The 25,275-nt window shown below is 41.5% G+C and overlaps 1 protein-coding gene across 2 annotated transcripts in view; it reads left to right on the plus strand.

The window, feature by feature from the left end:
- The window catches only part of DELE1 (DAP3 binding cell death enhancer 1), a 150,072-nt gene that overhangs the window by 93,070 nt on the left and 31,727 nt on the right, over nt 1–25,275 (plus strand). For both annotated transcript variants that reach the window (XM_053718628.1, XM_053718629.1), the window contains exons 8-10: nt 345–490; nt 1,205–1,363; nt 1,445–1,537. In XM_053718628.1, coding sequence (XP_053574603.1) covers nt 345–490; nt 1,205–1,363; nt 1,445–1,537 — 398 coding nt within the window. The remainder of the gene's footprint in view (nt 1–344; nt 491–1,204; nt 1,364–1,444; nt 1,538–25,275) is intronic.

Genomic DNA, 25,275 nt, shown 5'->3' on the forward strand with positions numbered 1-25,275 from the left:
CCTTGGCTTTTCCTTTCTCTTCCTAACTTTGGTCGAATGACTGGAGTGGGATTGAAGAGAGGAGCTATATAAACAGCTCTGCTGTGGTGCTCTTTGCTTCCTCCTGCGTAATCCCATAAGTAAGGATGAAATCCGTGGACTCGACATATCGTAAAATAAATACATTTATCAGGTAAGCATAAATTTCCTTTTTTTTTTAATACATGTAGATTAGGTGACTTTGCCATCAGACTTGTTAATGATCCTCTTTCCTTCTGCCCATAACATAGCTTTAATCTTGATTATGTATTAAACTTGATAACTTGACTTTCTTTTGTGGTTCTAATATACAACTTTCTGCCCAGGAATAGTCAATGCGAGAGACAACGCTGATTACAGTCTGGCTTTCCGCTGCTTCCTGGAGTCTGCAAAGAGCGGATACAGCAAGGCTCAGTACAACACAGCTGTATGCTATGAGCAAGGGAGAGGTGTCACTAAGGATATGACAAAAGTAAGTCCAATTATCCGCTTATAAACACACTAGTGCCTCTTAAATGTTTAGAGAGTATATTTTGTCAAAGTTGAACTTCCACATACATATTTTTAAAGAAATATTCTAGTCAAAATTAAACTTTCATGATTCCAGATAGCAGCATGCAATTTTAAGCAACTTTCTAATTGAGTCCTATTATCAATTTTCTTTGTTCGTTTGCTATCTTTATTTGAAAAGCAAGAATGTAAGCTTAGGAGCTGGCCCATTTTTGGCTCAGCACCTGGGTAGCGTTTACTGATTGTTGGCTACATTTAGACAGTAATCAGCTAGCGCTACCCAGGTGCTGAACCAAAAAAGGGCCGGCTCCTAAGCTTACATTCCTGCTTTTTCAAATAAAGATATCAAGAGAACAAAGAAAATTGATAATAGGAGTAAATTAGAAAGTTGCTTAAAATTGCATGCTCTATCTGAATTATGAAAGGTTTTAATCTGGACTACACTGGCTACCTGGATCCGGTTTCTTTTTTCTTGTTGCTTTTTGGTATCCCTTTAATGTTACCAGCCCATGTTGCTACAAAGAAACAAGCAATACACCTGTTGCATTATCTAATTAGATGGAGGCTGTTATCATGTAGTAGTATGTTTATGATATAAGAAAAAATTCAGATGTTAGTACTATTTATCTATAAGCACGAGACAGTTATTGTTTTCATGCATTTATTTTTCCTGTAGGCTGCAGAATATTACCTCTTGGCAGCTAATCGTGGGCATCGCAGGGCTCAGTATCGCTTTGCACGTTACCTCTTACATTCAAAAGCTAATCCTAATCCTGAGGACACCCAGATAGCTGTACAGATGCTCCAGGAAGCTGCTCATGCTGGGCTAAAGGAGGTGAGGGATATTTTATGGTGAGTGAGTTTTGTAAACAAGGACTTTGTGTAGAATTGTTATTGTGTGTTGTTTTTTTTTAAGGCGCAATCCTACCTAGGAGTTTTGTATAGCAGAGACACCGATCTGGATCCTCAAAAAGCTGTGAGATACCTATGGATGGCTGCTGAAAATGGGGTAAGTAATGTGGGTTGTATTTGTAAGAAAGGGAAAGTCAGAATAAGCTTTACTGACATTGGTTTATGGGTGTATGTAAATGAATAGATCCTAACATATTTAGGGGTCTATTCAGTGAGTGGTGAATTGAAACCTTTCAATCCCTGCCATAATCAATGCATTATGAAAGGCCCAACAAAGTGAGTATATTCTGCAAGAAGAGCTGAGTTAGCCCTGCACATTGCATAGTTAAAGGGACATAAAACTAAAATATTTTCTTTTAAACAACTGTCTGTTTACTTCTATTATCAATTTTGCTTCAATGCTAGCTGAACACATCTGTAAGGCCATAACAGGCATATTTGAATAGCTACAAATCAACAACTGGCTCCTGAGCCTACCTATGTATTCTTTTCAACAAAGGATACCAAGAGAATGAAGCAAATTGGCTAATAAAAGTAAATTGGAAAGTTGTTTAAAAATGTATGTTCTATCTGAATGTTGGGTTTCATGTTCCTTTAATTCTGTGTACAACTTGTCTGAAATAGGAGAATTGCAGGTGATTTGTATGCAGCATTAAAGGGACATTAAACACTAACGGCTAGATTTGGAGTTTGGCGGTAAAAGGGCTGTTAACGCTCCGCGGGTTTTTTTCTGGCCGCACCATAAATTTAACTCTGGTATCGAGAGTTCAAACAAATGCTGCGTTAGGCTCCAAAAAAGGAGCGTAGAGCATTTTTACCGCAAATACAACTCTCGATACCAGAGTTGCTTACGGACGCGGCCGGCCTCAAAAACGTGCTCGTGCACGATTCTCCCATAGGAAACAATGGGGCTGTTTGAGCTGAAAAAAAACCTAACACCTGCAAAAAAGCAGCGTTCAGCTCCTAACGCAGCCCCATTGTTTCCTATGGGGAAACACTTCCTACGTCTGCACCTAACACTCTAACATGTACCCCGAGTCTAAACACCCCTAACCTTACACTTATTAACCCCTAATATGCCGCCCCCGCTATCGCTGACCCCTGCATTACACTTTTAACCCCTAATCTGCCGCTCCGTAAACCGCCGCCACCTACGTTATCCCTATGTACCCCTAATCTGCTGCCCTAACATCGCCGACCCCTATGTTATATTTATTAACCCCTAATCTGCCCCCCACAACGTCGCCGACACCTACCTACACTTATTAACCCCTAATCTGCCGACCGGACCTGAGCGCTACTATAATAAAGTTATTAACCCCTAATCCGCCTCACTAACCCTATCATAAATAGTATTAACCCCTAATCTGCCCTCCCTAACATCGCCGACACCTACCTTCAATTATTAACCCCTAATCTGCCGACCGGAGCTCACCGCTATTCTAATAAATGTATTAACCCCTAAAGCTAAGTCTAACCCTAACACTAACACCCCCCTAAGTTAAATATAATTTTTATCTAACGAAATAAATTAACTCTTATTAAATAAATGATTCCTATTTAAAGCTAAATACTTACCTGTAAAATAAATCCTAATATAGCTACAATATAAATTACATTTATATTATAGCTATTTTAGGATTAATATTTATTTTACAGGTAACTTTGTATTTATTTTAACCAGGTACAATAGCTATTAAATAGTTAAGAACTATTTAATAGTTACCTAGTTAAAATAATTACAAATTTACCTGTAAAATAAATCCTAACCTAAGATATAATTAAACCTAACACTACCCTATCAATAAATAATTAAATAAACTACCTACAATTACCTACAATTAACCTAACACTACACTATCAATAAATTAATTAAACACAATTGCTACAAATAAATACAATTAAATAAACTATCTAAAGTACAAAAAATAAAAAAGAACTAAGTTACAGAAAATAAAAAAATATTTACAAACATAAGAAAAATATTACAACAATTTTAAACTAATTACACCTACTCTAAGCCCCCTAATAAAATAACAAAGACCCCCAAAATAAAAAATTCCCTACCCTATTCTAAATTTAAAAAGTTACAAGCTCTTTTACCTTACCAGCCCTGAACAGGGCCCTTTGCGGGGCATGCCCCAAGAAGTTCAGCTCTTTTGCCTGTAAAAGAAAACATACAATACCCCCCCCCCCAACATTACAACCCACCACCCACATACCCCTAATCTAACCCAAACCCCCCTTAAATAAACCTAACACTAAGCCCCTGATGATCTTCCTACCTTGTCTTCACCATGCCAGGTTCACCGATCCGTCCTGGCTCCAAGATCTTCATCCAACCCAAGCGGGGGCTAGACATCCACTGAAGAAGTCCAGAAGAGGGTCCAAAGTCTTCCTCCTATCCGGCAAGAAGAGGACATCCGGACCGGAAAACATCTTCTCCAAGCGGCATCTTCTATGTTCTTCCATCCGATGACGACCGGCTCCATCTTGAAGACCTCCAGCGCGGATCCATCCTCTTCTTCCGACGACTAGACGACGAATGACGGTTCCTTTAAGGGACGTCATCCAAGATGGCGTCCCTCGAATTCCGATTGGCTGATAGGATTCTATCAGCCAATCGGAATTAAGGTAGGAATTTTCTGATTGGCTGATGGAATCAGCCAATCAGAATCAAGTTCAATCCGATTGGCTGATCCAATCAGCCAATCAGATTGAGCTCGCATTGTATTGGCTGATCGGAACAGCCAATAGAATGCGAGCTCAATCTGATTGGCTGATTGGATCAGCCAATCGGATTGAACTTGATTCTGATTGGCTGATTCCATCAGCCAATCAGAAAATTCCTACCTTAATTCCGATTGGCTGATAGAATCCTATCAGCCAATCGGAATTCGAGGGACGCCATCTTGGATGACGTCCCTTAAAGGAACCGTCATTCGTCGTCTAGTCGTCGGAAGAAGAGGATGGATCCGCGCTGGAGGTCTTCAAGATGGAGCCGGTCGTCATCGGATGGAAGAACATAGAAGATGCCGCTTGGAGAAGATGTTTTCCGGTCCGGATGTCCTCTTCTTGCCGGATAGGAGGAAGACTTTGGACCCTCTTCTGGACTTCTTCAGTGGATGTCTAGCCCCCGCTTGGGTTGGATGAAGATCTTGGAGCCAGGACGGATCGGTGAACCTGGCATGGTGAAGACAAGGTAGGAAGATCATCAGGGGCTTAGTGTTAGGTTTATTTAAGGGGGGTTTGGGTTAGATTAGGGGTATGTGGGTGGTGGGTTGTAATGTTGGGGGGGGGGGTATTGTATGTTTTCTTTTACAGGCAAAAGAGCTGAACTTCTTGGGGCATGCCCCGCAAAGGGCCCTGTTCAGGGCTGGTAAGGTAAAAGAGCTTGTAACTTTTTAAATTTAGAATAGGGTAGGGAATTTTTTATTTTGGGGGTCTTTGTTATTTTATTAGGGGGCTTAGAGTAGGTGTAATTAGTTTAAAATTGTTGCAATATTTTTCTTATGTTTGTAAATATTTTTTTATTTTCTGTAACTTAGTTCTTTTTTATTTTTTGTACTTTAGATAGTTTATTTAATTGTATTTATTTGTAGCAATTGTGTTTAATTTATTGATAGTGTAGTGTTAGGTTAATTGTAGGTAATTGTAGGTAGTTTATTTAATTATTTTATTGATAGGGTAGTGTTAGGTTTAATTATATCTTAGGTTAGGATTTATTTTACAGGTAAATTTGTAATTATTTTAACTAGGTAACTATTAAATAGTTCTTAACTATTTAATAGCTATTGTACCTGGTTAAAATAAATACAAAGTTACCTGTAAAATAAATATTAATCCTAAAATAGCTATAATATAAATGTAATTTATATTGTAGCTATATTAGGATTTATTTTACAGGTAAGTATTTAGCTTTAAATAGGAATCATTTATTTAATAAGAGTTAATTTATTTCGTTAGATAAAAATTATATTTAACTTAGGGGGGTGTTAGTGTTAGGGTTAGACTTAGCTTTAGGGGTTAATACATTTATTAGAATAGCGGTGAGCTCCGGTCGGCAGATTAGGGGTTAATAATTGAAGGTAGGTGTCGGCGATGTTAGGGAGGGCAGATTAGGGGTTAATACTATTTATGATAGGGTTAGTGAGGCGGATTAGGGGTTAATAACTTTATTATAGTAGCGCTCAGGTCCGCTCGGAAGATTAGGGGTTAATAAGTGTAGGTAGGTGTCGGCGACGTTGTGGGGGGCAGATTAGGGGTTAATAAATATAACATAGGGGTCGGCGATGTTAGGGGCAGAAGATTAGGGGTACATAGGGATAACGTAGGTGGCGGCGATTTGCGGTCGGAAGATTAGGGGTTAATTATTTTAAGTAGCTTGCGGCGACGTTGTGTGGGGCAAGTTAGGGGTTAATAAATATAATATAGGGGTCGGCGGGGTTAGGGGCAGCAGATTAGGGGTACATAAGTATAACGTAGGTGGCGGTCGGCAGATTAGGGGTTACAAATTTTAATCGAGTGGCGGCGGTGTGGGGGGAGCTCGGTTTAGGGGTACATAGGTAGTTTATGGGTGTTAGTGTACTTTAGGGTACAGTAGTTAAGAGCTTTATAAACCGGCGTTAGCCAGAAAGCTCTTAACTCCTGCTATTTTCAGGCGGCTGGAATCTTGTCGTTAGAGCTCTAACGCTCACTGCAGAAACGACTCTAAATACCAGCGTTAGAAAGATCCCATTGAAAAGATAGGCTACGCAAATGGCGTAGGGGGATCTGCGGTATGGAAAAGTCGCGGCTGTAAAGTGAGCGTTAGACCCTTTAATCACTGACTCCAAATACCAGCGGGCGGCCAAAACCAGCGTTAGGAGCCTCTAACGCTGGTTTTGACGGCTACCGCCGAACTCTAAATCTAGGCCTAAATTACTGCTACATTTGAAAAGAAAAGATTAGTCTGAGAATAATACGTAGATGTGTTTTTTTTTAAAGTTTAATTAGCTGTTGGAATATTGACAAAATAAGTAAAAAGTTTTAGTGTCTATAAAACAATGGGAGATGCCATGTTGTAACTTAGGTGGCCAATTAGGGACAGTTATAAATAGGTTACTAGAGTGTGCAGCCAATGGCTGTATGGAATATAACAGTGTTCTGCACTTCCATTTCTATCAGCAACTGGAAAGCTCACGATTTGAGAATGGAATTACAAGAAAAAGGGTCAAAATAAATAATGAAAGTATATTGCAGAGTTTTTTAATATACAATGTATATTATTTATAATTTTATATTCCAATCTCAAAGTGTTTAATATCCCTTTAACCCCTTAATGACCACAGCACTTTTCCATTTTCTGTCCGTTTGGGACCAAGGCTATTTTTACATTTCTGCGGTGTTTGTGTTTAGCTGTAATTTTCCTCTTACTCATTTACTGTTATTTTACTTTAACATTATATACTGTTTTTCTCATCATTAAATGGACTTTCTAAAGATACCATTATTTTCATCATATCTTATAATTTACTATAAAAAAATTATAAAATATGAGGAAAAAATTGAAAAAAAACACACTTTTTCTAACTTTGACCCCTAAAATCTGTTACACATCTACAACCACCAAAAAACACTGTGCTAAATAGTTTCTAAATTTTGTCCTGAGTTTAGAAATACCCAATGTTTACATGTTCTTTGCTTTTTTTGTAAGTTATAGGGCCATAAATACAAAAAGCACTTTGCTATTTCCAAACCATTATTTTTCAAAATTAGCGCTAGTTACATTAGAACACTAATATCTTTCAGGAATCTCTGAATATCCATTGACATGTATATATTTTTTTTTAGTAGACATCCCAAAGTATTCATCTAGGCCCATTTTGGTATATTTCATGCCACCATTTCACCGCCAAATGCGATTAAATACAAAAAATCGTTCACTTTTTTACTAATTTTTTCACAAACTTTTGGTTTCTCACTGAAATTATTTACAAACAGCTTGTGCAATTATGGCTTAAATGGTTGTAAATGCTTCTCTGGGATCCCCTTTGTTCAGAAATAGCAGACATATATGGCTTTGGCGTTGCTTTTTAGTAATTAGAAGGCTGCTAAATGCCACTGCGCACTACACGTGTCTTATGCCTAGCAGTGAAGGGGTTAATTATGGAGCATGTAGGGAGCTTTTAGGGATACTTTTAGCTTTAGTGTAGTGTAGTAGACAACCCCAAGTATTGATCTAGGCCAATTTTGGTATATTTCATGCCACCATTTCACCGCCAAATGCGATCAAATTAAAAAAAAACGTAAAATTTTTCACAATTTTAGGATTCTCACTGAAATCATTTACAAACAGCTTGTGCAATTATGGCACAAATGGTTGTAAATGCTTCTCTGGGATCCCCTTTGTTCAGAAATAGCAGAAATATATGGCTTTGGCGTTGCTTTTTGGTAATAAGAAGGCCGCCAAATGCAGCTGCATTTCACACGTGTATTATGGCTAGCAGTGAAGGGGTTAATTATGTAGCTTGCAGGGTTAATTTTAGCTTTAGTGTAGAGCTCAGCCTCCCACCTGAAACATGAGACCCCCTGATCCCTCCCAAACAGCTCTCTTCCCTCCCCCACCCCACAATTGTCCCCGCCATCTTAAGTACTGGCAGAAACTCTGCCAGTACTAAAATAAAAGCTATATTTGGGCTTTTTTTTGTTTTGTTTTTTTTTGGCATATCTACATATGCTGCTGTGTAGGATCCCCCCTTAGTCCCCAACCTCACTGATCCCCCACCAAACAGCTCTCTAACCCTCCCCCTCTGCCTTAATGGGCGCCATCTTGGGTACTGGCAGCTGTCTGCCAGTACCCAGTTTAGCAACAAATGTGCCTTTTTTTTCTGTAGTGTAGCTTTCCCTCCACCCAAGACCAACCCCCCACCCCTTCCTGATCCCTTAGATGTTTATTTCAAAATTTAAAAATATATATTTTTTTACTTTTAACAATTTTATTTTTCTGTAGTGTAGCGGTTCCCTCCCGCTCCCGCCCCGTGCACGCGCGAGCTCCCGTGCGCGCTCCCGCCTGTTCCGCCCCCGATCCCGCCCCCCTTCCCTCCACTCGGCACATCGATGGCCGCCCACCCGCCTCCCAGACTTGCTCCCACCCACCAACGATACCGGCCACCGATGTCCGGTGCAGAGAGGGCCACAGAGTGGCTCTCTCTGCATTGGATGGCCAAGGGGGATTATTGCAGGATGCCTCCATATCGAGGCATCACTGCAATAACCGGAAAGCAGCTGGAAGCGAGCAGGATCGCTTCCAGCTGCTTTCCAGACCAAGGACGTACGCCACACGTCCTCGGTCATTAACTGTCTTTTTTTTGAGGACGTGTGGCGTACGTCCTTGGTCATTAAGGGGTTAAAGGGTCACTAAACCCAAAATCTTTCTTTCATGAATCAGATAGAGAATACAAATTTAAACAACATTACAATTTACTTCTGTTATTTATTTTGTTTCATTTTTTAGATATTCTTAGTTGAAGAAAAAGCAATGCACATGGGTGAGCCAATCACACGAGGCTTCTATGTGCAGCAACCAATCAGCAGCTACTAAGCATATCTAGATATGCTTCTCAGCAAAGAATATCAAGAGAATAAAACAAATGAGATAATAGAAGTAAATTAGAAAGATGTTGCATTCTCTTTCTATATCATGAAAGAAAAAATGTGGGTTTCATGTCCCTTTAACTATTGTGCAGGTCTAACTCATCTCTTTTTGCAGGAGATGCTCACTGGGTTTGGGCCCTTGATAATGCTTAGTTAATGACAGATTCAAATCACCTACAATTCACTTGCAAATAATCTCTATGTAAATAGAGCCCTTAGTGCCTAGATATTAATTTTTATACTATTTTTAGAGATGCCAAGTTTGAATTTCAAACATGGATTTCCATAATCTTTTCTGCCACAAGAGGGAGCTATATTAAGCTAAATAGGCTACATTTAAATGCTGTTAAGCTGGCTACCTTTTTTAAGTATGTATTTACTTTTCATATCACTTTATTTCACATAACACTTTTGCATTATCATTATTGATCATATCTACTGTCAAAATAAACCCTTTTAGTGTGATGATTTGTGTAAACTTTACTTACCCATTTCCCTGAAATTTTGATCCTGTTGAGGGTAAATTAATAACATCTGGGTAAATAGATGTAGCCTTTTCTTTGTCACTGTTAATGCATGCAATATCTGGTTGCTGATAAGTTTTACATTTCCAGTTAAATTGAAGTATTTCCTGACTTATTTCATTTGACTGTTAAGCATTAATGAAAACAATTTACTGTTTGAAAATCAAATCTTTATTAAAGAGAAAACAAAAGTACTTCTCATTAAAATCTTTGCAGTTTTAAAGGAAATTCTAGTGTAGCGTGATTTATTATAGTTTTGTATTATTAAGCAAATGGTTGAGATGTATCAAACCCTTGCATATGGGGTTAAAGACATAGTTAAAAGTTAGGGGCTTCTAAGTTTTGTCCTTGAGTTGGACATGACCCTGCATTTGGTGTTTTCCTTGTTGTGTCACCTTCTGTGTCATGCTTAGGGATGACATAGAAGTGCACCCTGCAATGCAAGTCTACAGGGGTTAAAGACATCACTAGATTACATATCTAGCGATAGCCTGGGCATATTATGTTGTGCTTGGCATTATGCAATCTGTATTGCTGATTTAGTGCTGCAATGACTTTTGTATGTGGCATAATTAGTGTTTTGGTGTTTGAGACTACTAGTGATTAAGTAAATAAGCATTAGGGGTTTTAGCAGAGGGGCGCGTTTATGATTGAGGTTGTGGATCTTTAGGCATTAATAACATGATGGGGCAGTAGTAAGGTTAATATGTTTATTTTTTATTTACGCCTTCGTGAGACATTGTGCTAGCGCAATCTCCTTTCTCCAACATAGGTGTGTCCGGTCCACGGCGTCATCCTTACTTGTGGGATATTCTCTTCCCCAACAGGAAATGGCAAAGAGCCCAGCAAAGCTGGTCACATGATCCCTCCTAGGCTCCGCCTACCCCAGTCATTCTCTTTGCCGTTGTACAGGCAACATCTCCACGGAGATGGCTTAGAGTTTTTTAGTGTTTAACTGTAGTTTTTATTATTCAATCAAGAGTTTGTTATTTTAAAATAGTGCTGGTATGTACTATTTACTCTGAAACAGAAAAGAGATGAAGATTTCTGTTTGTAAGAGGAAAATGATTTTAGCAACCGTTACTAAAATCCATGGCTGTTCCACACAGGACTGTTGAGAGGAATTAACTTCAGTTGGGGGAACAGTGAGCAGTCTTTTGCTGCTTGAGGTATGACACATTCTAACAAGACGATGTAATGCTGGAAGCTGTCATTTTCCCTATGGGATCCGGTAAGCCATTTTTATTCAGACAGTAAATAAGGGCTTCACAAGGGCTTATTAAGACTGTAGACATTTTCTGGGCTAAATCGATCATATATACACATATTTAGCCTTGAGGAATCATTTAATCTGGGTATTTTTGTAAAATAATATCGGCAGGCACTGTTTTAGACACCTTATTCTCTAGGGGCTTTCCCTAATCATAGGCAGAGCCTCATTTTCGCGCCGGTATTGCGCACTTGTTTTTGAGAAGCATGACATGCAGTCGCATGTGTGAGGAGCTCTGATACATAGAAAAGACTTTCTGAAGGCGTCATTTGGTATCGTATTCCCCTTTGGGCTTGGTTGGGTCTCAGCAAAGCAGATACCAGGGACTGTAAAGGGGTTAAAGATAAAAACGGCTCCGGTTCCGTTATTTTAAGGGTTAAAGCTTCCAAATTTGGTGTGCAATACTTTTAAGGCTTTAAGACACTGTGGTGAAATTTTGGTGAATTTTGAACAATTCCTTCATACTTTTTCGCAATTGCAGTAATAAAGTGTGTTCAGTTTAAAATTTAAAGTGACAGTAACGGTTTTATTTTAAAACGTTTTTTGTACTTTGTTATCAAGTTTATGCCTGTTTAACATGTCTGAACTACCAGATAGACTGTGTTCTGAATGTGGGGAAGCTAAGGTTCCTTCTCATTTAAATAGATGTGATTTATGTGACACTGAAAATGATGCCCAAGATGATTCCTCAAGTGAGGGGAGTAAGCATGGTACTGCATCATTCCCTCCTTCGTCTACACCAGTCTTGCCCACTCAGGAGGCCCCTAGTACATCTAGCGCGCCAATTCTCCTTACTATGCAACAATTAACGGCTGTAATGGATAATTCTATCAAAAACATTTTAGCCAAAATGCCCACTTATCAGCGTAAGCGCGACTGCTCTGTTTTAGATACTGAAGAGCATGAGGACGCTGATGATAATGGTTCTGAAATGCCCCTACACCAGTCTGAGGGGGCCAGGGAGGTTTTGTCTGAGGGAGAAATTTCAGATTCAGGGAAAATTTCTCAACAAGCTGAACCCGATGTGATTACATTTAAATTTAAGTTGGAACATCTCCGCGCTCTGCTTAAGGAGGTATTATCCACTCTGGATGATTGTGAGAATTTGATCATCCCAGAGAAACTATGTAAAATGGACAAGTTCCTAGAGGTCCCGGGGCTCCCAGAAGCTTTTCCTATACCCAAGCGGGTGGCGGACATTGTAAATAAAGAATGGGAAAGGCCCGGTATACCTTTCGTCCCTCCCCCCATATTTAAAAAATTGTTTCCTATGGTCGACCCCAGAAAGGACTTATGGCAGACAGTCCCCAAGGTCGAGGGAGCGGTTTCTACTTTAAACAAACGCACCACTATACCCATAGAAGATAGTTGTGCTTTCAAAGATCCTATGGATAAAAAATTAGAAGGTTTGCTTAAAAAGATGTTTGTTCAGCAAGGTTACCTTCTACAACCAATTTCATGCATTGTCCCTGTCACTACAGCCGCGTGTTTCTGGTTCGATGAGCTAGTAAAGGCGATCGATAGTGATTCTCCTCCTTATGAGGAGATTATGGACAGAATCCGTGCTCTCAAATTGGCTAATTCTTTCACCCTAGACGCCACTTTGCAATTGGCTAGGTTAGCGGCGAAAAATTCTGGGTTTGCTATTGTGGCGCGCAGAGCGCTTTGGTTGAAATCTTGGTCAGCGGATGCGTCTTCCAAGAACAAACTACTTAACATTCCTTTCAAGGGGAAAACGCTGTTTGGCCCTGACTTGAAAGAGATTATCTCTGATATCACTGGGGGTAAGGGCCACGCCCTTCCTCAGGATAGGTCTTTCAAGGCCAAAAATAAACCTAATTTTCGTCCCTTTCGTAGAAACGGACCAGCCCCAAGTGCTACGTCCTCTAAGCAAGAGGGTAATACTTCTCAAGCCAAGCCAGCCTGGAGACCAATGCAAGGCTGGAACAAGGGAAAGCAGGCCAAGAAACCTGCCACTGCTACCAAGACAGCATGAAATGTTGGCCCCCGATCCGGGACCGGATCTGGTGGGGGGCAGACTCTCTCTCTTCGCTCAGGCTTGGGCAAGAGATGTTCTGGATCCTTGGGCACTAGAAATAGTCTCCCAAGGTTATCTTCTGGAATTCAAGGGGCTTCCCCCAAGGGGGAGGTTCCACAGGTCTCAATTGTCTTCAGACCACATAAAGAGACAGGCATTCTTACATTGTGTAGAAGACCTGTTAAAAATGGGAGTGATTCATCCTGTTCCATTAGGAGAACAAGGGATGGGGTTCTACTCCAATCTGTTCATAGTTCCCAAAAAAGAGGGAACGTTCAGACCAATCTTAGATCTCAAGATCTTAAACAAGTTTCTCAAGGTTCCATCGTTCAAAATGGAAACCATTCGAACAATTCTTCCTTCCATCCAGGAAGGTCAATTCATGACCACGGTGGATTTAAAGGATGCGTATCTACATATTCCTATCCACAAGGAACATCATCGGTTCCTAAGGTTCGCATTCCTGGACAAGCATTACCAGTTCGTGGCGCTTCCTTTCGGATTAGCCACTGCTCCAAGGATTTTCACAAAGGTACTAGGGTCCCTTCTAGCGGTACTAAGACCAAGGGGCATTGCAGTAGTTCCTTACTTGGACGACATTCTGATTCAAGCGTCGTCCCTTCCTCAAGCAAAGGCTCACACGGACATAGTCCTGGCCTTTCTCAGATCTCACGGATGGAAAGTGAACGTGGAAAAGAGTTCTCTATCTCCGTCGACAAGGGTTCCCTTCTTGGGAACAATAATAGACTCCTTAGAAATGAGGATTTTTCTGACAGAGGCCAGAAAAACAAAACTTCTAAACTCTTGTCAAACACTTCATTCCGTTCCTCTTCCTTCCATAGCGCAGTGCATGGAAGTAATAGGTTTGATGGTAGCGGCAATGGACATAGTTCCTTTTGCGCGCATTCATCTAAGACCATTACAACTGTGCATGCTCAGTCAGTGGAATGGGGACTATACAGACTTGTCTCCGAAGATACAAGTAAATCAGAGGACCAGAGACTCACTCCGTTGGTGGCTGTCCCTGGACAACCTGTCACAAGGGATGACCTTCCGCAGACCAGAGTGGGTCATTGTCACGACCGACGCCAGTCTGATGGGCTGGGGCGCGGTCTGGGGACCCCTGAAAGCTCAGGGTCTTTGGTCTCGGGAAGAATCTCTTCTACCGATAAATATTCTGGAACTGAGAGCGATATTCAATGCTCTCAAGGCTTGGCCTCAGCTTGCAAAGGCCAAGTTCATACGGTTTCAATCAGACAACATGACGACTGTTGCGTACATCAACCATCAGGGGGGAACAAGGAGTTCCCTGGCGATGGAAGAAGTGACCAAAATCATTCAATGGGCGGAGACTCACTCCTGCCACCTGTCTGCAATCCACATCCCAGGAGTGGAAAATTGGGAAGCGGATTTTCTGAGTCGTCAGACATTACATCCGGGGGAGTGGGAACTCCATCCGGAAATCTTTGCCCAAATTACTCAACTGTGGGGCATTCCAGACATGGATCTGATGGCCTCTCGTCAGAACTTCAAGGTTCCTTGCTACGGGTCCAGATCCAGGGATCCCAAGGCGACTCTAGTAGATGCACTAGTAGCACCTTGGACCTTCAAACTAGCTTATGTATTCCCGCCGTTTCCTCTCATCCCCAGGCTGGTAGCCAGGATCAATCAGGAGAGGGTGTCGGTGATCTTGATAGCTCCTGCGTGGCCACGCAGGACTTGGTATGCAGATCTGGTGAATATGTCATCGGCTCCACCATGGAAGCTACCTTTGAGACGAGACCTTCTTGTTCAAGGTCCGTTCGAACATCCGAATCTGGTCTCACTCCAGCTGACTGCTTGGAGATTGAACGCTTGATCTTATCAAAACGAGGGTTCTCAGATTCTGTTATTGATACTCTTGTTCAGGCCAGAAAGCCTGTAACTAGAAAAATTTACCACAAAATATGGATAAAATATATCTGTTGGTGTGAATCTAAAGGATTCCCTTGGGACAAGGTAAAGATTCCTAAGATTCTATCCTTTCTTCAAGAAGGATTGGAGAAAGGATTATCTGCAAGTTCCTTGAAGGGACAGATTTCTGCCTTGTCTGTGTTACTTCACAAAAAGCTGGCAGCTGTGCCAGATGTTCAAGCCTTTGTTCAGGCTCTGGTTAGAATCAAGCCTGTTTACAAACCTTTGACTCCTCCTTGGAGTCTCAACTTAGTTCTTTCAGTTCTTCAGGGGGTTCCGTTTGAACCCTTACATTCCGTTGATATTAAGTTATTATCTTGGAAAGTTTTGTTTTTGGTTGCAATTTCTTCTGCTAGAAGAGTTTCAGAATTATCTGCTCTGCAGTGTTCTCCTCCTTATCTGGTGTTCCATGCAGATAAGGTGGTTTTACGTACTAAACCTGGTTTTCTTCCGAAAGTTGTTTCTAACAAAAACATTAACCAGGAGATAGTCGTGCCTTCTTTGTGTCCGAATCCAGTTTCAAAGAAGGAACGTTTGTTGCACAATTTGGATGTTGTTCGCGCTCTAAAATTCTATTTAGATGCTACAAAGGATTTTAGACAAACATCTTCCTTGTTTGTTGTTTATTCTGGTAAAAGGAGAGGTCAAAAAGCAACTTCTACCTCTCTCTCTTTTTGGATTAAAAGCATCATCAGATTGGCTTATGAGACTGCCGGACGGCAGCCTCCTGAAAGAATCACAGCTCATTCCACTAGGGCTGTGGCTTCCACATGGGCCTTCAAGAACGAGGCTTCTGTTGATCAGATATGTAAGGCAGCGACTTGGTCTTCACTGCACACTTTTACCAAATTTTACAAGTTTGATACTTTTGCTTCTTCTGAGGCTATTTTTGGGAGAAAGGTTTTGCAAGCCGTGGTGCCTTCCATTTAGGTGACCTGATTTGCTCCCTCCCTTCATCCGTGTCCTAAAGCTTTGGTATTGGTTCCCACAAGTAAGGATGACGCAGTGGACCGGACACACCTATGTTGGAGAAAACAGAATTTATGTTTACCTGATAAATTACTTTCTCCAACGGTGTGTCGGTCCACGGCCCGCCCTGGTTTTTTAATCAGGTCTGATAATTTATTTTCTTTAACTACAGTCACCACGGTATCATATGATTTCTCCTATGCAAATATTCCTCCTTTACGTCGGTCAAATGACTGGGGAAGGCGGAGCCTAGGAGGGATCATGTGACCAGCTTTGCTGGGCTCTTTGCCATTTCCTGTTGGGGAGGAGAATTTCCCACAAGTAAGGATGACGCCGTGGACCGGACACACCGTTGGAGAAAGTAATTTATCAGGTAAACATAAATTCTGTTTTTATGTCCGTTTTCTACTCCAGGGTCATGAAAACAGCCTCTTATCAGGTGTAAACTATTGTAGAGATAATCCTACGGTAAAGTATTAGTAGAAAGCTGTGGTTTATAAGCAAAAAATCGGCGGATTCTATGCAACTCTCCCAGAGCTTGTTCCATGCAGATAAGGTGGTTTTACGTACTAAACCTGGTTTTCTTCCGAAAGTTGTTTCTAACAAAAACATTAACCAGGAGATAGTCGTGCCTTCTTTGTGTCCGAATCCAGTTTCAAAGAAGGAACGTTTGTTGCACAATTTGGATGTTGTTCGCGCTCTAAAATTCTATTTAGATGCTACAAAGGATTTTAGACAAACATCTTCCTTGTTTGTTGTTTATTCTGGTAAAAGGAGAGGTCAAAAAGCAACTTCTACCTCTCTCTCTTTTTGGATTAAAAGCATCATCAGATTGGCTTATGAGACTGCCGGACGGCAGCCTCCTGAAAGAATCACAGCTCATTCCACTAGGGCTGTGGCTTCCACATGGGCCTTCAAGAACGAGGCTTCTGTTGATCAGATATGTAAGGCAGCGACTTGGTCTTCACTGCACACTTTTACCAAATTTTACAAGTTTGATACTTTTGCTTCTTCTGAGGCTATTTTTGGGAGAAAGGTTTTGCAAGCCGTGGTGCCTTCCATTTAGGTGACCTGATTTGCTCCCTCCCTTCATCCGTGTCCTAAAGCTTTGGTATTGGTTCCCACAAGTAAGGATGACGCAGTGGACCGGACACACCTATGTTGGAGAAAACAGAATTTATGTTTACCTGATAAATTACTTTCTCCAACGGTGTGTCGGTCCACGGCCCGCCCTGGTTTTTTAATCAGGTCTGATAATTTATTTTCTTTAACTACAGTCACCACGGTATCATATGATTTCTCCTATGCAAATATTCCTCCTTTACGTCGGTCAAATGACTGGGGAAGGCGGAGCCTAGGAGGGATCATGTGACCAGCTTTGCTGGGCTCTTTGCCATTTCCTGTTGGGGAGGAGAATTTCCCACAAGTAAGGATGACGCCGTGGACCGGACACACCGTTGGAGAAAGTAATTTATCAGGTAAACATAAATTCTGTTTTTATGTCCGTTTTCTACTCCAGGGTCATGAAAACAGCCTCTTATCAGGTGTAAACTATTGTAGAGATAATCCTACGGTAAAGTATTAGTAGAAAGCTGTGGTTTATAAGCAAAAAATCGGCGGATTCTATGCAACTCTCCCAGAGCTTGAAAAAGTGCGACTGCACCGAGCCGCTGCTTGGACACGCCCCCCCCCGCCCTGGTTTTTTAATCAGGTCTGATAATTTATTTTCTTTAACTACAGTCACCACGGTATCATATGGTTTCTCCTATGCAAATATTCCTCCTTAACGTCGGTCGAATGACTGGGGTAGGCGGAGCCTAGGAGGGATCATGTGACCAGCTTTGCTGGGCTCTTTGCCATTTCCTGTTGGGGAAGAGAATATCCCACAAGTAAGGATGACGCCGTGGACCGGACACACCGTTGGAGAAAGTAATTTATCAGGTAAACATAAATTCTGTTTTTTTGTGTTATGAAATTTTTGTGAGAGACAAAAAAAATAGCCAGCTACAAAAATGGAAGTGGTATGGATAATCGTGCTCCATACCTCTTGCATTTTGTGCTCCACTTGCAATCAAGCCCATAGATTGCAGATAGCAAAGGCGCAACTGTGCTGCTCAGGAGTGGTAATGTAGTGCAATTCCTAACCTTCCCTGTGATAAAAAATAATAATAAAATGCTTAGTCGCAGAGTTAGAACATTTTATTGTTGATAAAAATTTGATGAGCTGATTTTATTATGATTAGTATTATTATTATTACTATTATTATTATTATTATAATTATTATAATATAATTACATGCAGACATCCTTTATGGACTGGTGAGGACCCTGTAACTATGCATAGGCCATCCCTACTACTTACAAATGTAATTTATTGGATATGACTATCTCTGTATATAATATTTACAGTTCATATGTAAAATATTATAAACTTACTACTGTTCACATGTCCATTTCAAAATGACAGAGATCCCACTTGCGCTAGTAAAATTCATTTATGCAGCAATATATGAACAGATGATTTCATGTCTTGAAAGCTTAAAAAAATGAACTGTAAATGGCACGTCACGTCTTTTATGCAAGATTTCTTAATTGGCCTTTCAGCTGTTCAGGCAACAGTGTTCCAGTGCTACATGAGCATTTAGTCGCTTGGAAATCTGTAATTCAATAAATATTTATGTAGGATTTATTCTTCACTGTCCTGTTTAATTTTAGTAGGATTAGGTCACACTGTGTAAAGTACATAAAATAAGGGTTAAACTATTTCTTATATAAAGAGAGCTAGAGATATTTGGAATAAAAATGTAACTACTACATCATTTCATTTTGCATTTAATCTTTTCACATCATATCAGTGTGAGGATCTTTCTTAGTAGACGTGTGTATTCGAATGCGGAAGAAGGCTGTCACTCGTGGCATTCAACCTCTTTTTGTAGCCAGATTGATTCTCGTGCAAATTCAGATCTTAATGTGTTGACTGATGGATCCAAATTCACTTTTCTATTTCTTGGTATAGATGTGAAGTTTTATATATTTTTGTTCATGGCATCTTTTACATCAGCCAATAACCTGGATTTCTATGGCCATATTTCTATGGCAAAAGAATATTTGTTTACATCAAAGCTATTTAAAGGGACATTAAAGTTCAGTGATAGAATTGTTTTCTAGACAAGCTGTATTATGCACTTTAGTTTCGCTGCACAATACAGATTAGGAGATGTATGTTTTGCAGTCTGTATTGATCGTCAGGGCTTTTTCTTTCCTAAGACATGGAGAGTCCACAACGTCATTCCAATTACTAGTGTGATATTCACTCCTGGCCAGCAGGAGAAGGCAAAGAGCACCCCAGCAAAGCTGTTAAATGTCACTTCCCTTACCCATAACCCCCAGTCATTCTCTTTGCCTCTGTCAATGAAAGATGTGAAGTTAGTGTCTGAAGATTGTTATTCCTTTTTCGGGTACTTTTCCCTGCAAGCAAGGATTTGGGTTCAGCTGTGTCCACATCAATCTCTTGAGTAAGAGTAGTGGTGGCTTTTAAGTAGTTAGAAAGTGGTGAGGTGGACCTTGCTTTGTTTTCTAACATATTTGCTGCCCTTGGTATACTCTGTTCTTTCTTTTTCTACAGGTCTCTAATAGGAGTATGTGTCCTTTCACACCTTGTGAGCTGTCTTCCTGCCCGACATCTGGATTTGCAGGTAAGTGCTTTTGCCTCCTAGGTACTGGAAACTTGCACTATATATCTCCGTATTGGATTTCTGGGACATATATAAATCCTTTATAGAGGGTTTGTTTTCTGGGCAGTGTATAGGCACTTTTTATGTATGTGGAGACTAAGGGGTTAATATCTTCCCTTGCTGTTACGGGATGATAACTCTGGGGCTCAAGAGGTTTTTTATTTAACTGAGAAGGTAACGGTTCAATTTTCACTTTTTAGTGTTAATTTGTTTTAAGACTTGCACGCTTTAAAGTTTTTGCACAGTTCTTTTTGTTCTGGTCATGTGACTGTCGGCTTTTCTGCTTTAGACTGAGCGGCGTAGTTCTGATGAGAGTGTTTTCCCTGTGAGGTGGAAGGCGACTCGTTTGCCGCTTTATACAAAGTATTGCTGACATTTGGTGAAGGTCAGGTAGGGCACCTCAGACTGTCTGAGGTGTAGAGATGCACTATTTGTAATTTCTACTTAGCGTTTTTGGCGCTCTAAAGTTAACGTCTGTTTTCATTCCTTTAATTAGGGAAATTACTCAGCTATAGACACTGAACAGGAGGCCGTTTTTCTTTTGACAAATGTTTATTATGTTTAGAGGCCCAAATTGTTTTGCCTATGCAATTTTGCTCCTCATGTTTAGATAGAACTTTAAAATTTAAAGATAAATTACTACCTTTTGAGTCTATTGTCTCTCAGGATAATGCTGTTCAGAATATGCCATAGTTTTCTCCTCAAACGTCCCTGTGGTTCCTCTCAGCCTCCTGGAGGCGTGTTTTGGCCTGTAGATTTCTCCAACATTGGTGTGTCCGGTCCACGGCATCATCCATTACTTGTGGGAAATGTTCTCCCCCACAGGGAAAGGCAAGGAGAGCACACAGCAAGAGCTGTCCATATAGCTCCCCCTCTGGCTCCGCCCCCCAGTCATTCTCCTTGCCGCTCTGAACAAGTAGCATCTACCACAGGGATGGCAAGGAGTTTGTGGTGTTAGTTGTAGTTTTTTATTCTTCTACCAAGAGTTTGTTATTTTAAAATAGTGCTGGCTTGTACTATTTACTCTATAACAGAAAAGTGATGAAGATTTCTGTTTAAGAGGGCTATGATTTTAGCACAAGTAACTAAAATCCATTACTGTTACCACGCAGGACTGTTGAAACAAGAGAACTTCAGTTGGGGGTAACAGTTTGCAGATTCATCTGCTTCAGGTATGACTAGTCTCCTTCTAACAACACAGGCTAATGCTAGATGACAGTCATTTTTCCCCTCAGGGGAAACGGTAAGCCATTTTTCTTTCACCTCAGCAAAAAAGATAACAGGCTTCCCCTTTTTGTTTTTTATGCTGGTAGACACTGTTAGGGGCTAAATCGATTTGTTTTTATTACAATATTATACCATTTGAAATATTTTATAAGCTCACATACACTTGGGAAAGTTTTTTATTGATCTGGCTTGTTTTAGACCCCTAAATCTAGTCAGGAAGGCCCCTTCACTCTAGTGTGCTGAGGGAGGAAGCCTCATTTTGGCACTTCAGCTGTGCAGTTGAATTTCAAGGCAGTGCATGCAGATTCATGTGAGAGGGTCCTGTGGTTCAGAAAGTGACTCCAAAAGGCTTTTTTCTGTGAATGGTGACCCCTAAGGAAGGTAAAAAGCTGCAGCAAGGCTGTAGCTGGGATTGTGGTGTGTAAAAACGGTTAAATCCAACAATTAGCTCCGGTTTGCTTGTTTTAAGAGCTAGAGTCTCCATATTTGCTGTGCAATACTTTCTAAGCATTAAGACACTGGGGTCCAAATTTCGGATATTGCCATCATAGTTTTTTGAACATTCAGAAATAAATGTGTCATTTTATTATTTAAAGAGACAGTAACGTTTTTGTTTAAAATCGTTTTTATTGCATTGTTTGCCTGCCTAAATCTGTTTAACATGTCTGTTCCATCAGATAACCTATGTTCTGTGTGTATAGAGACAAATGTGGTTCCCCCTTCAAGTGTTTGTGATAATTGCGCCATAGCGTCCAAACAAAATCAGGACAGCTCTGTTATTTTTCATAATGTTGCCCAAGATGATTTATCTAATGAAGGTAGTGGGGATAGCTCTACATCCTCTCCTTCTGTGTCTACACCAGCTTTGCCCGCGCAGGCGACACCTAGCGCGCCAGTGCTTATTTCTATGCAACAATTATCAGCAGTAGTGGATAATTCTATAGCAAATCTTTTATCCAAACTGCCAGTTTTTCAGAGAAAGCGTGATTGTTCAGTTTTAAATACAGATAAAAAGGATGAACAATCAGACGCTGACGATGCCTTATCTATTTTACCCTCACATCAATCGGAATTGGCTGTGAGGGAAGGGCTGTCTGAGGGTGAAATTTCAGACTCAGGAAAAATTTCTCAACAGGCAGAACCTGATCTAGTGGCATTTAAGTTTAAGCTAGAACATCTCCGCGCTTTGCTTAAGGAGGTATTAGCTACTCTGGATGACTGTGATTCCATGGTAGTACCAGAGAAGTTGTGCAAATTGGACACATTTTTAGAGGTCCCAGTGCACGACGACGCTTTTCCAATACCTAAGAGGGTAGCGAACATATTGGAAAAGGAGTGGGAGAAGCCAGGTGTACCCTTTGCCCCACCTCCTATATTTAAGAAAATGTTTCCCATAGTAGACCCTAGAAGGGACGCATGGCAAACGGTCCCGAAGGTTGAGGGAGCTGTTTCAACACTAGCGAAGCGCACAACTATTCCTATAGAGGACAGCTGCGCTTTCAAAGATCCTATGGATAAAAAATTGGAAGGATTGCTTAAAAAGATTTTTGTTCAACAAGGGTTCATCCTTCAACCAGCTACGTGTGTTATTACTGTCACTTCAGCGGCGTCCTTTTGGTTCGAAGAACTAGAAAGGTCGCTCCAGAAAGAGACTTCCTATGAAGAAGTCATGGACAGAATTCACGCATTAAAGTTAGCTAATTCCTTTATATTGGATGCCGCCTTTCAAATAACGAAATTGGCGGCGAAAAAAACTCAGGTTTTGCTATAGTAGCGCGGAGGGCGCTTTGGCTAAAATCCTGGTCGGCAGACGTGTCGTCCAAGACTAAGTTACTGAATATTCCTTTCAAGGGTAAGACCCTTTTTGGGCCGGAATTGAAGGAAATTATTTCAGACATCACTGGGGGTAAGGGCCATGCCCTTCCACAGGATAGGCCTTTTAAGGCTAAGAACAAGTCTAATTTTCGTTCCTTTCGCAATTTCAGGAACGGACCGGCTAATAACTCCACTGCCGCTAGACAAGAAGGTAACGCGGCCCAGCCCAAACCCGCTTGGAAGCCCATGCAAGGCTGGAACAAGGGTAAACAAACCAAGAAACCTGCTGCTGCTACCAAGACAGCATGAAGGGGTAGCCCCTGATCTGGGACCGGATCTGGTAGGGGGCAGACTATCTCTCTTCGCTCAGGCTTGGGCAAGAGATGTTCTGGATCCCTGGGCACTAGAGAGAGTTTCCAAGGGATACCTGTTAGAATTCAAGGGACTTCCTCCAAAGGGAAGGTTCCACCTGTCTCGCTTATTTTCAGACCAGATAAAGAAACAGGCATTCTTACATTGTGTAAGAGACCTATCAAAGATGGGAGTGATAAACCCAGTCCCCTCCGGGGAACAAGGTCTAGGGTTTTACTCAAACCTGTTTGTGGTTCCCAAAAAAGAGGGAACTTTCAGGCCAATTCTGGATTTAAAGATATTAAACAAGTTCCTCAGAGTTCCATCCTTCAAGATGGAAACCATTCGGACAATCTTACCAACAATCCAGCAGGGTCAATTTTTGACTACCGTGGATCTGAAGGATGCGTATCTGCATATCCCAATCCACAAATCTCATCATCAGTTCCTGAGGTTCGCCTTTCTGGACAAACATTACCAGTTTGTGGCTCTTCCATTCGGTTTAGCCACCGCTCCCAGAATTTTCACAAAGGTGCTAGGGTCCCTTCTAGCGGTCCTAAGACCGAGGGGCATCGCTGTAGCACCTTATCTAGACGACATCCTAATCCAAGCGTCGTCTCTTTCCAAAGCGAGGGCTCATACAGACATTGTGTTGGCTTTTCTCAGATCTCACGGGTGGAAAGTGAACATAGAAAAAAGTTCACTGTCACCGTCCACAAGGGTTCCTTTTCTGGGAACAATAATAGATTCTGTGGAAATGAAGATCTTTCTCACAGACGTCAGAAAGACAAAGCTTCTAAAAGCTTGTCGAGTTCTTCACTCTATTCCTCAACCCTCCATAGCTCAATGCATGGAAGTAATAGGACTAATGGTCGCAGCAATGGATGTGGTTCCTTTTGCTCGAATTCATCTAAGACCATTACAGCTGTGCATGCTCAATCAGTGGAATGGGGACTATACAGACTTGTCTCCCCAAATTCAAGTAGACCAGGTAACCAGGGACTCACTTCTCTGGTGGTTGACCCAGGATCACCTTTCGCAATTTCAGGAACGGACCGGCTAATAACTCCACTGCCGCTAGACAAGAAGGTAACGCGGCCCAGCCCAAACCCGCTTGGAAGCCCATGCAAGGCTGGAACAAGGGTAAACAAACCAAGAAACCTGCTGCTGCTACCAAGACAGCATGAAGGGGTAGCCCCTGATCTTGTCTCCCCAAATTCAAGTAGACCAGGTAACCAGGGACTCACTTCTCTGGTGGTTGACCCAGGATCACCTGTCTCAGGGAATGAGTTTCCGCAGACCGGAGTAGGTCATCGTCACGACCGACGCCAGCCTCTTGGGGTGGGGCGCGGTCTGGGACTCTCTGAAAGCTCAGGGCCTATAGTCGCGGGAAGAGTCGCTTCTCCCGATAAACATTTTGGAACTAAGAGCTATATTCAATGCGCTCCTGGCTTGGCCTCAGCTAGCGGAAGCCAGGTTCATAAGATTTCAGTCGGACAACATAACGACTGTTGCGTACATCAATCATCAGGGGGGAACAAAAAGTTCCCTAGCGATGAAGGAAGTAACCAAGATAATCCAATGGGCAGAGAATCACTCCTGCCATCTATCTGCTATTCACATCCCAGGAGTAGACAACTGGGAGGCGGACTATTTGAGTCGTCAGACTTTCCATCCGGGGGAGTGGGAACTCCATCCGGAGGTCTTTGCTCAGTTAACCCAATTATGGGGCATTCCAGACATGGATCTAATGGCGTCCCGTCAGAACTTCAAGATTCCTTGCTACGGGTCCAGATCCAGGGATCCCAAGGCGACTCTAGTGGATGCATTAGTGGCGCCTTGGTCGTTCAACCTAGCATATGTGTTTCCACCGTTTCCTCTCCTCCCCAGGCTCATAGCCAGGATCAAACAGGAGAAGGCCTCAGTGATTCTGATAGCTCCTGCGTGGCCACGCAGGACTTGGTATGCAGACCTGGTGAATATGTCATCGGCTCCACCATGGAAGCTACCTTTGAGACAGGACCTTCTAGTACAAGGTCCATTCGAACATCCCAATCTAGTTTCTCTGCAGCTGACTGCTTGGAAATTGAACGCTTGATTTTATCCAAGCGTGGGTTTTCAAATTCTGTGATTGATACTCTGGTCCAAGCCAGAAAACCTGTGACTTGAAGGATTTACCATAAAATATGGAAAAAATATATCTGTTGGTGTGAATCCAAAGGATTCTCCTGGAGTAAGATTAAAATTCCAAAGATTCTCTCCTTTCTCCAAGAAGGTTTGGATAAAGGATTGTCAGCTAGTTCTCTAAAAGGACAGATT

This window comes from Bombina bombina, chromosome 6, assembly GCF_027579735.1.
Source record: "Bombina bombina isolate aBomBom1 chromosome 6, aBomBom1.pri, whole genome shotgun sequence".
Taxonomy (NCBI): Eukaryota; Metazoa; Chordata; class Amphibia; order Anura; family Bombinatoridae; genus Bombina; species Bombina bombina.